This window comes from Pteropus alecto, unplaced genomic scaffold (genome assembly GCF_000325575.1).
Source record: "Pteropus alecto unplaced genomic scaffold, ASM32557v1 scaffold131, whole genome shotgun sequence".
Lineage (NCBI taxonomy): Eukaryota > Metazoa > Chordata > Mammalia > Chiroptera > Pteropodidae > Pteropus > Pteropus alecto.
Window position 1 is genome coordinate 8817845 of NW_006434709.1, and position 13445 is coordinate 8831289.

At 31.8% G+C, this 13445-nt stretch overlaps 1 protein-coding gene and 1 pseudogene across 5 annotated transcripts in view; one reads left to right on the forward strand and one right to left on the reverse strand.

Moving 5' to 3' along the window:
* Positions 1-877: 877 nt before the first annotated feature.
* KIAA1841 (KIAA1841 ortholog) overlaps positions 878-13445 on the reverse strand; it is a 51725-nt gene continuing 39157 nt past the window's right edge. For 4 of the 5 annotated variants that reach the window (XM_015587597.2, XM_006909569.3, XM_015587596.2 and 1 more), the window contains 6 exons: positions 7208-7299; positions 6127-6155; positions 5975-6048; positions 5442-5530; positions 3589-3680; positions 878-2720 (listed from right to left, as the gene is read on the reverse strand). In XM_015587597.2, coding sequence (XP_015443083.1) covers positions 2684-2720; positions 3589-3680; positions 5442-5530; positions 5975-6048; positions 6127-6155; positions 7208-7299 — 413 coding nt within the window. In that variant the 3' untranslated portion in view covers positions 878-2683. Of the gene's footprint in view, positions 2721-3588; positions 3681-5441; positions 5531-5974; positions 6049-6126; positions 6156-7207; positions 7300-7416; positions 7508-13445 lie in introns of those variants that run through there. The other variant, XR_003045635.1, reaches the window with a different exon arrangement.
* Positions 5249-5367, forward strand: LOC112478130 (annotated as a pseudogene).

Genomic DNA, 13445 nt, shown 5'->3' on the forward strand with positions numbered 1-13445 from the left:
TCTTTGTACAAATGCTATTTACTCTGCCTATATAAGGCATGACATTTAGTATAATAAAGTAACAAATAATGTCATAACAACCACCAAAGTATTAGGTGCCTCTTTTCTTTCTTGCACCAGATACACACAAATGTACATAAGTCTTAGCAGCTCAAGTTATAGGAAGAGGGATAGCAAACTATCATCTTAAAGAATGTGTCTACTTTTTAATATTAAAATAACAATGCAACAACAATAATAGTTAACATTTATAAAGGGCTTCCTATTAGTCAGAAAGTATTGTGCTAATTGTCTTAGATCTATGTCATTCAATCCCCCAACAATCCTGTAAGGGTGGAAATATTATCCCTATATCACCTTCTCCAACAGATTAGCTTTAAATGAGGGTGGGAAAATTAACCCACTAGAACTGGACTGGCCAGGTATCCCAGCGCCTTTTAAATGAAAGGCTTGAGAAGGTGAGATTTACAACAGTTCCTCAATGAACAGTTGAAGGTTGGCTAAAGAATTAATTCCAGGTACTGGAGATGAAAGGAATTTTTTGTTTGTTTTTATACTAAGATTTGCCTTTAGCAGGTTAACATGATAAGGCTTCAGCCTCAGCTTCCAAAGCAATTAGCACATCTCACAATATCTGGCTCTTTCTGAAGGAAAACAACAAAATGATGCAATGGGGTGGAATCAGCTCTCTTACCGGATAATCTTTTCTGCAGTATTTTATCCTTTAAATGTTTTACTGAATCTTTACCAGGATGATCTCATTTAAAACAATCTTAAAATAAACAAAATTCACCTTTTCCATGAGAACCTATGATCTAGAGCCCACTCAGACCTTTCTGAGAAGATGGAATGATTCAGATCAAGGGACTTTTCAAACTACTTTGTCATTAACGTTTATTCCAATTAAAGAAATGTGAATTCAGAATTAATGCAAGGTGAAACCTTAAAGTATGTGGCAAAAGAAATGCTATTAAGAATTTAATTAAAATGTTTATGGTACCTATGCTTTGTACTACAATATTAACAAAATAAAAAGAACATTCTGAAGACAAATTTTGATAAATTCTGGTCTGTAAAAATCAATTCATTGGTTCAGTCCCCACTGGAGAGAAGCAAGTTGCTTTGTTACCATCAGTTAAAAATCAAAAGAGCTTGTTTTCCTCTTCTGGATGTGACCATCACAGCACTAGATAACATGTACAAACCTAATTCCTTTTAATCAGAGAATGTAGTAAACTAACCGAGACTCTGGTATTTAGCAGGGTTTTACAGATCATGTACTATAAAACATTTTCTTTTGAAAATAAAAATTTGATAATCTATTTCAAAAAATATCAATTGAAAAATATGTAAACTGCAACAAAGTTTCCAAACAGAAGGTCAAAAACCTTGGCCGAGCCATACATGTAACATTAAATAACAGCTAGTTTTATCAACTAAAACACTCACTAAAAATAATGATTTCTGTATGTGTATACTGAGTATAACACTTCAAAATTTCAATAAAAATTGCTGTTTTGTCACACATTATCAAAGTCTGTTCTCTAAATAATCTGAAGAAATTTCAATTATAAGGCAAATGAAGACTAAAATTAGAAACAATGCATCTTAAAGTTTTCAGAGACCTACATATAAATAATTTCCAAACATAATTTTTATGTGCTTATGTTTTGGAAAAAATTTTCCCTGAGTATTCTTTCTGCTTGGTTAGAAAAATTAAAACACGATCTACAGAATTTTGATTTCTCTTGAATGTATGCAATTTTTCATCTATCAAATGTATTTGGGAATCTTTCCTTCCAGATATCTCTAAAGTAGTTAGTAATTGTAACTTTTAAAGGGCTATTTGAATGGCTATAGGAATATGGGTGGGTTTTGGAGCCCTGAGAACTGTATAGTGGGTATCTCATACAACTGAAATGATTTACCATCCTAACACTATCAATGGTTATTTTAACAAATTCAGAATGGCACTGGCTTCACAGAGGAAAGAGGTAATAAGCAGGAATTGCAGCTCAGATGACCAACAGATAAGCATTAAAAAGCAAAAGAAAAAAAAGTTGGATTAACATTGTGCTTTCCATAGAATAACGCTGAAAAAAAATTAACCCTTCTGCCCAACACAGGAAATACCTCACCATGAAACTTTATTTAATGAAGTCTTGAGATCTGTCACTCCTTAATATTCACGCAAACTTAAAATTAGCATCATTGGGAGTTTCATCACACAAATTGCACTTCTCAATGCTATCCCAAGATTTACAGCCCAAAAGACACACTACAATCAGTGCACATGCATGGTACCACTACCAGCTGTGTTCCTCTAATTTTCTAAGATCTTAAAAATTCCTAGCTATTTGAGAGTTTAGGCCTCTTCTTTTTCAAATAAATAAATTAAGGATAACAAATATTAGGAGTCTTAACTATGCAAATGTGTAAATATTAATTTTCTACATAGCCTAGCATCACACTAAAGGAACATTAGATTTAAGAAGTTTCAATTTACAATAAGATTTCATAAGACCTAACTATATACTTCCCTTAGCATTATGATTTGTGTGGTTTGCAAGAATAATTAATAAATAACTTAAAACATTTAGAAGTCATCGTTCTGAAGATCTTCAAGAAGTGAGCAATTTCTGATGTCCAAAGGTGTGGCTTCTGTCTTTTTAGTTAAGGTGCTTTACGCAGGGCGCCCTGGACCCCAACGGCTTTTAGACCTAGATTTTTTAAACAGAAAAGAAGGTCAGAGGTGCTTCTAAAACAACAGAAAGTTACTGTTGCTTAGGTTATACTTGCTTGACGGTATCAAATTTAATGAAACTTCATGTAGCTCCATAATCCATTTTTAAAAACACTTGGAATCAGATGTATTTTGGAATTCAGATATTTTTTGATTTGGGGCGGATAATATGGTACATATATTGTACATTATAGATCTGGAGCAGTGCCTCATAATCAAACACATTAATGTTTCTTCAGTAACAAGTGAGATAAACAAAAACTATAAGTAGTATCATAGTAGCTCAGTTTAGGTTTGAGCTGACACAGACATATGAAAAAATCTTCTGAGTTTCTAAGCTTTCTGGATTTCAGAATTGCAGATATGGCATTTGGATCTATAGTAGTAAGGATAAAATCTCAGAAACTCTTAACCTTTAAAAGAAAATTTGTGATATAAAATGACACAGGACCCACAAGGTAGGTTTATAGAGAGAAATAAAATAAAACAAGGAATGAGAAAGACTTCAATGATTTATCTAAAGTAATATATAACCGATAAACAGGACAAAAAGTCTAATTCACAGTAGGACTATAGCTTGCATTTCTATCAGCAGTTGGGTCAGAACAGAGCCTAATTAATAAACAGAAAACTTTTAAAAAAACTGTACTTTCATTAAATTTTGTGCTTATGATCTTTTTAAGTCTTAACTTTTAAGTTGAAATCTGGTTCTTATTGATGTCTTGATCTAATCCTTGAAACAAAACAAAACAAAACTCAAATTATGTGCTTCTAGTATATAATTGTCCCTAAAAAAGGATCACTTCAAAGTCAATGGTATTCTGAATTTGTTTATGCTTATTTACCTTGTGTTTTTCTCAGTGCTGCCTTGACGTGCACTCACTGGCACTGAGGCCTTAATTTGCGCTTCAAGCCTGGAATAAATACCTCCTGCAAACTGCAAAATAAAGGAGCAAATTCATTTATTTTTACAGAATCAATAACAGTTGTGCTTTATAAAAATGACATTTTGATTTTTAAAATTCAGGCTCTTTGACTTATAATTTACATGTATAATTTTACAAACATTAAAATTCACCCTTTTTAGTAAACATTTCTGAGTTTTGACAAATGCATACAATTGTGTAACCAATGTTACAATGGAGACAGAACAGTTCCATCACCCCAGGAAAATCCCCTTGTGCGTCTTTTTAAGTCAAATGATTTGACACTACCACTACTTGGTAACTGCTGATCTATTTTATGTCCTACAGTTTTGCATTTTCCAGAACATTACAGAACTAGAATCATACAGTCTGTAGCCTTTTGAATCTGGCTTCTTTTACTTAGCATAATATAGAAGAGACTTATTGATGTTGAAGCATGTATCAGTGATTTGTTCTTTTTAATATATACCACAGTTTTAATCATTTTCCAGGTGAAGGACATTTGGGTTGTTTCTAGTTTTTGATGATTTTGAATAAAGCCACTATAAACATGTATGAATTGATCTGTATGGTGAGTAAATATGTAATGTTATAAGAAACTGCCAAACTGTTTTTCCAAAGTGATCATTCCTTTTGCATCCCTACTTGCTATATATGAGTTCGAGTTGCTCCATATCCTTGCCAGTATGTTTAAAATTTTCTTTTTAGATATTCTTGTTGGTGTATAGTGATATATCATTGAAGTTTTAATTTACATTTCTCTAATGACTAATGATGTTGCATCTTTTCAAGTGCTTATTTGCCCCGTATCCTTCTTTCAAGAGGTGTATAGTTAATCTTTTGCCCATTTCTTTTTATTGAATTATTTTATTGAGTTTTGAGAGTTCTTGATATATTCTAGATACAAATCCTTTACCAGATAGGTATTTTATACGTATTTTCTCCTAGTTTACAGCTTGTCTTTTCATTCTATTAACAGTTTTTCAAAAAGAACAACTTTTAAATTTTGATGAATTTTTTTCTTTTATAAACCATGGTTTTGGTGTTGTAGCTAAGAAATATTTGCCTAGTCCAAGGTCATAAAGACTTTTTCTTATGTTCTGTTTTAGGAGTTTTATAGGGAACCAAATTTTTTTAAAAATTAGGGGCAAAAGTTATTATAGTTATATAATATCAATAGTAATAATACATGTTATGACTAATATGTAATTCTAGTAAAAGTACAGGTACTTCTAGTCATCATTTTCAGCAAGATAACATCTTATTTTAGAGATAACATCTGAGCATTGCCTTCAGGGTTGATCAAAATCAGCAACTTCCAGCAAGTTGCCCTCTGGATAGTTGGCATTTGGTCAGCTGCAGTTAATCTACTCTTGGTGTGTCATTACACTTTCAGTGATAATGTACTTTACTATGTGTGTTATCCATGGACCAGGGATAACTGGAGGTGGCAGAAAACTTTTACGTGAATAAACTGGTTAACTAGTACAGAATATAAAATATATACAAATATTTAAATTATTTTTTTAAAATTCTGCCTAAAACATCTTTACACTCCTCATGATAAAAATAAAGTAGGGTCTATGGCCATGCCACACTGAATGTGCCTGATCTCATCTGATCTTGGAAGTTAAGCAGGATCGGGCCTGGTTAGTACTTGGATGGGAAACCGCCTAGGAATACCAGGTGCTATAGGCATTAAAAATAAATAAATAAGTAAAGTAGGAAAGTATATCTAAGCAAGCACAGTATACTAGGTACACAATCCTTACTTCTTTTGCTTCTTTTGACTTGACTCGGTCCAGATCACCCAATCTCATCTTTATTAGGTGCCCTGTAATTTCAGACATCCGTCGTTGATCTGAAGGTAAAAAATAATAAACCTTACTTTTTTATAAGAATGACTTATCACTTTTATTTCTTAAAAAGGATTGCAATCATCAAGAGTTTATGAAACTATCACAAAATATTATTTTACAGGCACACACATCTATTTATCTTTGAAGAATTTTAGGCAACAAGTGGCAAAATGGCTCATACTACATGGAAAATCGTTCTGTGTTTAAGATTATTGTAAATCGGCCTAAAACACATTCTGTCATCTTTGGAGTGAAAGTAGTGGGAAAAAGTCAGTGCATAAAACAATATGTTATCTAGTAATGAAGCTCTAATTGATGCCTAAGGGAATGTGCTAATTCTGGACCTTATTCCAGTTGAAACCTTTAAAGTGATTCGGCATGCTTCATAAAAGATTTTTATTATTATTTAGACCTAATTTGTACATTACCCAAATAATAAAACTTACCATCTTCTCTTTGTGCATCTTGGTTGAATCTCAAAGATCTTGTAGCATCCCATTTATTCTTCTGCATACTTACACTATTGAAAAAATTACACGAAAGTCAGCACTGATGCTTTAAGAGTGGACATCTGATTGGGGTTAAGAGTAATACTCACACGAAAGGAGACACATCTCTAGTAGTTGACTGAAAAAAAGTTGACAACAGTAAGGCCCAGTTAGAACATATTTACTGCTTAGTGTTATAGTTAATAATAAAAAGAGTTTACATTTATGGAGTGCAAGATACTATACCAAGAGCATTACAAGTATTATTTCATTTAAGTCTTGGCAGCAACCATATGAGACAGGTGCTATTATTATCTCTATAATAACATAGGTTCAGAGAAGTTAAGAAACTTGTCTGAAGAGAAAGAAACCTAGAATTTGAACCCAGTTTTATTTGTCTGCCCTTGAAGTCCCACTTATGTAACCTTTTAGATTTTACCCATTTGTGTGTCTGTAGTACTTAACATGAAGGTAAATGTACAACCTGTTCAATGTAATTGTGTGAAACTTGTCTCAACTCCAGCCTTTCATATATTTTTGGTTTCTCTTTCAGCCAACAGTGGTTATTACTGTCCTCTTATTCCTACCTTGCTTTTTACCCCTTCCTTTGAAATCACAGGAAAATAAGAATTATTTTAAAAGATCATAAAATATAATTTACTTTAAAAAATCTTAAAGTCTGTATTATTTAAAAGTATATTTACTTATTTTATTTTCTATTTATTTATCTTATTTTAAATTATGTATGCCATTTTTTGAATAAATAATATTGGTTCAAAATTCAAAAGGCATAAATAGCACATATAGTAAAAAGCCTGTTCTCATTCAGTTCCCTTCCTTAGAGGCAATCTTACCAATCTTACCAATTTCTTGTGTAGCTTTCCAGAGAGATTTCATGTATATACAATGAAATTCATACATATTCCTTCATCTATTCTACACAAATGGTAGCATAATATGCCACTATACACTGTTCTGCACTTTTCTTTTTTCACCTGTCAATATATCTTAGAGATTTTTAAAATCAGTCTTTATAGAACTTCTTCATTCATTTTACACTGCTAGTATTCCATTGTGGTATTCATTACTCTTTTTTTTTTTTTTTTTTTCCCTTCAGATTTTTCCTGGCTACACTTGCTTGCTTATTTCTCAATATAAACTTTAGAATAGTAACAGATAACTTAGAGTTACCTTCTCCAATGCTTTTTCTTTCTTATGACCACAGGGTGAAGACATCTGTTTTTTTGGTGGTTTAGTGAACTTCTTTGGCTTCTCCTTTTTCCCTAATAACAGAAAATTAATGTTATGAGCATAAATCCCATATATTTCTCCAATGTACTTGTTACTTCCAAACAATAAAAACATTAAAAAAACATTGTTTTTTAAAACTAATAAATTACCTCTGAATAAAAAGTAAATATGTGAGGAAGTCAAACTGAAAGTGCTTAACAGGGGTTCATTTTAATTACTTTTCTTCTATTTGGCGTAAACCTTTGGGGGAAAAAATGAGGACAATGAATTCAAAGTTCTAGTGAAATTAAATATAGAAAAATGTTAAGGAAAACTATACATATTTATTTCTCTGAATTTACTTTGAAAGTGAAGTCATCTCCTAATTCTAAAATTTTCATGTAAAAAATAACTATAACCGAGAAAAACACAATTTGAGAATTAGAGAAGAACTCAAAAAATCTTTAAAATGTTTTTTGCTCAGGCAGGAGATGGGGCTATGAAGGTAAAAATGGAGGTAGGAGAGAAATGATATTGGGAAGGAGATTTGAAACAAACTTATCCTGGACTTGGGCATTCTTGCAGTCAGTATTCTGAACTTCTGTCTGGCTGACAGTTTAGTAGAAAAAGGAAAGGGGCAGAAAAGAAGAAGAGAAAGAAGCATTTTTCTAAAAACAATGTTTAAAGATAAGGATACTATACAGTGGATCACTATTTCTCAAACATCAATTATGACAGTGTAAAGAGGTTACACAATTCCTTCCAAAGAAAACTATGATGAAAACAGAACAAAGATATTATAAACAACCATTTCCAGGCACTGGCAAATAATTAAAGGCAGGTAGAAACTGAATGTTTACTTTTGAAAGATGCATGAGGTAAAAACTTTATGGCCTTCTTGCCTGAGGGCACTTCTCAACCTCCCAGCTCAGGGAAGAAAATTGCAACTATATGAGCTCTAGAGAAAAGATGATAGAGTTCAAAGAAACAGATAAGCTGGAAATTTAAAGGAGAAATTTAGACCTGAGATCTAAAATGTGAGTATAAACTCTGCCCAAATTCCTACCTAAGTGTTAAACTATATAAGTGTATGGAAGACCCTAGGAAGTTCAGCTAAAAAGGCAAGCAGAAACTAGGGTGGGGTATCAACTCTTGCAAGACAGAACTGCTCTTGGTAAGATGTGGGAGTTTCTTGTACATTTGACTGAATGGTTTCCCCAAATTACATACAGCTTGAGCTTCTGACAGCTGAAGCCTTAGTGAAGGTCAGACGTGGGACTGGAGAAACAACTAGAAATCTAAAGGAAACCCATAAAGCAAGGGAACCACTAAGCGAGTAAGTCCCCAATCTGAATATAAATTCTGTCTGAATCCTTGGCTGACTACTAAACTGCATAGGTGGGTATGATCCCTGGGTAGCAGGCTAAAGCAGCAGCAGTTGACAGCTGAAAAAAACAAAAAACAAAAACAAAACAAACAAAAAACAACAAACCTGTGCAGAGACACCATCCACTGCATCCTATGGGGAAGACAGACTTTGCAGTTTGGGTCAGGCAAGTTAAATGCCTACTAGAACAAAAAAACCAATAATCCTCACAAAAACAAAACAGATTTCAGAGTTGCACAGAGATAATCTACAATGTCCATTTTTCACCTAAAAGTTAGGAGGTAAAGAAACTTAAAAGTACAACCCACTCAGAAAAAGAAACATTCAACAGAAACGAATTCTGTGAGAGCCTGCATGTTGGATTTAGCAGATAATGACTTCAAAGCAACTATTATAAATATATTCAAAGGAAAAATGATATTATTGAGTAAACACATGGAGAATCACAACAAATAAATAGAAACTATAAGGAAACTCCAGCTGAAAAACACATTAAATATAAATGAAATAAATACTCCAATCAAAAGACAGAGATTGTCAAACTGGATAAAAAAGCAATTTCCAACAATATGCTATCTGCAAGACATACACTCTAAATTGAGAAACACAAAAAGGATGAATAAAATAAAAGAATAAAAAAAGATATGTCATCTAAACTTTAAACAAAAGAAGTTTAGAGTGATTATATTAATACTGAACACGAGAGATCAAGACAAGCAGTTCTACTATAGATGAAGAGGAATACATCATACTGATGAGTCAATACACTATAAATCTATATGTGCCTAATGACAAAGCTCTAACATACACGAGTAAAAACAGACTTGAAAGAAAAAAATATATAAATTAACAATTATAGCTGGAAATTTCAACACCACTCTCCTATTAATTGATAGAACAAGTGAAAATGAGCATGATTATAGAAGACTTGTACCAGTCAGTCAAACCAACTTGACTTGACATTTATAGACTACTCCGCCAATAACAGCAGAATTTACATTCTTTTCATGCATATCTGGAACAATTCTCAATATAATTTAGAGGATGAAACCACAAAGAGTATGTTCTCTTACTATAATGGAATTAAATTAGAAAGCTATAACTGAAAAGTATCCAGAAAATCTGAAAATATTCGGAAATTAACAATGTACTACTAAACAACATATGAGTCAAAGAAAAATCATAAGAGAAATTAGAAAATATTCTGTATTTAATATATATGAAACAAGATATATCAAAGTCTATGGGAAACACTTAAAGCAGTGCTTAGTGTGAATCTTACAGCTTTAAATGCTTATATTAGAAAAGTAAAACAACAATGATTTAAGTTTCCACTATAAAAAGCTAAAAAAAGAGGAAATTAAGATGAAATTAATTACAAAGAAGGAAATACTAAATATAAGAGTGAACAAATCAATGAAATATAAACTAGATAAGCTATAGAGAAAATCAATGATATTTTAAAAAGCTGGTTCTTGGAAAAGATCAATAAAACTAATAAACCTCTAGCTAAACTGATCAAGAAAAAAAGGGGATAAAACACAAATTACCAATATCAGGAATGAAACAGGGACATCACTATAGATCTTTCAGACAAAAGATAATAAAAAATAAAAATTTATGCCAATAAATTTGACACTTGGATTAAATGGACAAATTCCTTTGAAAGACAGAAATTATCAAAAACAGATTCAAGAAGAGAAAACTTGAATAGCACTATATTAATTAAAGACACTGAATTCATATTTAAAAACCTTCCTATAAAGAAAATTCCAGGCCCCGATGACTTCACTGCTGATTTTTATCATATATTTAAGGGAGAAATAATACCACACAAATTCTTTCAGAAAAGAGAATGAAGGGAATACTTTCCAGCTCATTTTATGAGGTCGGTATTACTCTGATACCAAAACTTGAAGAAAATATCATTTAAAAAGCTACAAATATCCTTCATGAACACAAACAAAAAATCTGTAACAAAATATGAGCAAGTCAAATACAGTAATATATAAAAACAAAAATACCTCATGACCAAGTGGAGTTTACCCCCAGAAGATGGGTATAACGCTTTCAAAAAATCAATGTAATATATCATATTGATATAAAAAAGGAGAAAAACTATAGATCAATAAGCGGAGAAAAAGCATTTGACAAAACTCAATATCCATTTACTATAATAACTCAGCAAACTAGAAATAGAAAGAAAACTCCTCAACCTGAGAAAAGGCATTCATGAAAAACCAACAATAAACATTACATACTTAATGATTAAAGATTGAATGCTTTCCTCCTAAGACAGGGGAGAAGACAACGATGTCTTCTATTTAACATCAGGTCCTAACCAGTGCAAAAAGACAAGATAAAGAAATAAAAGGCATACATATTAGAAAGTGAAGAAAAATTAAGTGAATTTATTAGCAAGGTTATAGGTCACATGGTCAATATACAAAGATCAATTGTATTTCAATATTACCATCAATAAACAACTGGAAAAAATTTAAAAATCTACTTCCATTTATAACAGCACTAAAAATACTTAAGAATAAATTTAACAAAAGATGTTCGACATCTGCATACTGAACTACAAAACACTGTTGAGAAACATTAAAGATGACTTAAATAAATGGAGAGATATTTCATGTTCATGGATTGGAAGACTTGCCATTGGGGAAAAAAAAATGCAATTCTCACAAATTGATGATATATATAGGTTCAACACAATCCCAATAAAAATCCCAGCAGTATTTTTGTAGAACTACCCACTCATTCTAAAATGTATAGGAAATGCAAATCACCTAGAAATATCAAAATAATCTAAAACAAAAGAACATTTTTGGAGGATTCACAGCACCAGATTTCAAGTCTCACTAAAAACTACAAAAATTAAGACAGTGTGGTATTGATATACTGATGTATAGACAGATATAAGATACAATGGAAGAGAATAGGGTTCAGAAATAGATCCATATGTAATGGTCAACTGAGTTTTTTGACAAAGGTGTCAAAGTAACCTAATGGGGAAAGAACAGTCTTATGACAAATGATTCTGGAACAACTGGCTATGCCTATGGTATTTAAATTAAAAAAAAAAAAAAAAAAAAGAAGTTGGAAGCTTGATGCAGCTCAAAATAATGCAACTTCTAGAAGAAAACATAGAAGAAAATCTTTGCGACCTTGGAATAGGTAAAAATTTCTTAGGTATTAAAGCATGAAACATAAAAGGAAAGTTAAAAAACTAGAATTTACAAAATTAAAAATTTTTGCTCTTCAAAAGACACCATTAATGTAATTAAAAGGCAAGTCAATGATTAGAGGAAAAAAGCTGCAAAAAATATGGACTTAAGAACTCTTACAATTTATTAATAAGGCAAACAATCCAATTAAAAAATAGGCAAAAGATTTAAGCGGATACTTCACAAAAAAGATAAACAGTCAATAAGCACATAAAATATGCTTAGAACTAAAATGGCTAAAGTTAAAAAAAACACAACACTAATACCAAGTATTGGTACAAATGTATAGCAACTGGAACTCTCATACATTGCTGCTGGGGTGCAAAATGGCACATTCACTTTGCAAAATTGCTGCTGGGGTGCAAAATGGCACATTCACTTTGGCAGTTTCTTATAAAGTTAAACATACACTTACCATATAACCCAGAAATTCCACTCCTAGGCATCTAGCTACCCAAGAAAAATCAAAACAGACGGCCACACAGACTTGTATGCAAATATTCACAGCAGCATTATTCAAAATAGCCAAGAACTGGATGGAAATAACCCAAATGTCCATGAAATGGTGAATGGATAAGCAAATTACGGTATATTCATACAATGGAATATTACCTTACAATAAAAAGGAACAAACTACTGATATACACAATATGGATGAGTCTCAAAAACATCATATTAAGTGAAAGAAGCAAGATACAAAACACTGCTCATGATTTCATTTATATGAGATGAGAAAAGGTGATAAGCAGATTAGTAGTTGCTTGGAGGTGGGAGTGGGGAAAGGGAACTGAATGTAAAGGGGCAAGAGGTAACGTTTTAGAGTGATGTTCTAGGTCTTGATTTTGGTAGTGGTTACACAACTCTATGCCAAAATTCATCAATGTGTACACTCAAAACTGAGAGAATTTTATTACATGTAAATTATACCTCAGACAACTGTGAAAAAACTCATATAACATAGTAACATTTTCTTGACTAATCAGGATTGAAAAATAATTGATAAAGGACTAATTTTTTCACTTGGAGATTCAACATGTAAAGAAAAATTATATAAAACTTGGAAATAAGCCAAAGGAAGGATTGCATGTCCTTTCAGTGGCATACCAGAGGACTGTTTAACATGCCCACCCAAGAATTATTTAAGTCTCTAAGAGAATGTCTTTGTTTGACTTTCCCATCTACTATTGATTAAAGGCCCAGATGCTGTGAAGTTTCAAGCTAACTTGCAGATTTTTGTGTCTAATAGAAATGCAAATGATTTGTCTAGTAGAAAAGATAACCCCACAGGTTATAGGTTTATTGCTTTGTGGGACATTAGTTTTGTATCTAACTTGCAATATTTTTTTTAATACTCTTTTTTTTCTTATGCCAATAAATACCTAAACCTTCAAATGCTTTTTGAACAAATTTTCTCTGCTATTTCTCTATGGAGTTGAAAAATTTTGACACAAGTTCATTCTATAGTCATATAAAATCATGTTTTTAAAAATTTTTGTGAACTAAATTTTTTCATTAAATTTATTGGGGTGACATTGGTTAACAAAATCACGTAAGTTTGTTACAATGTGTACAATTCAAT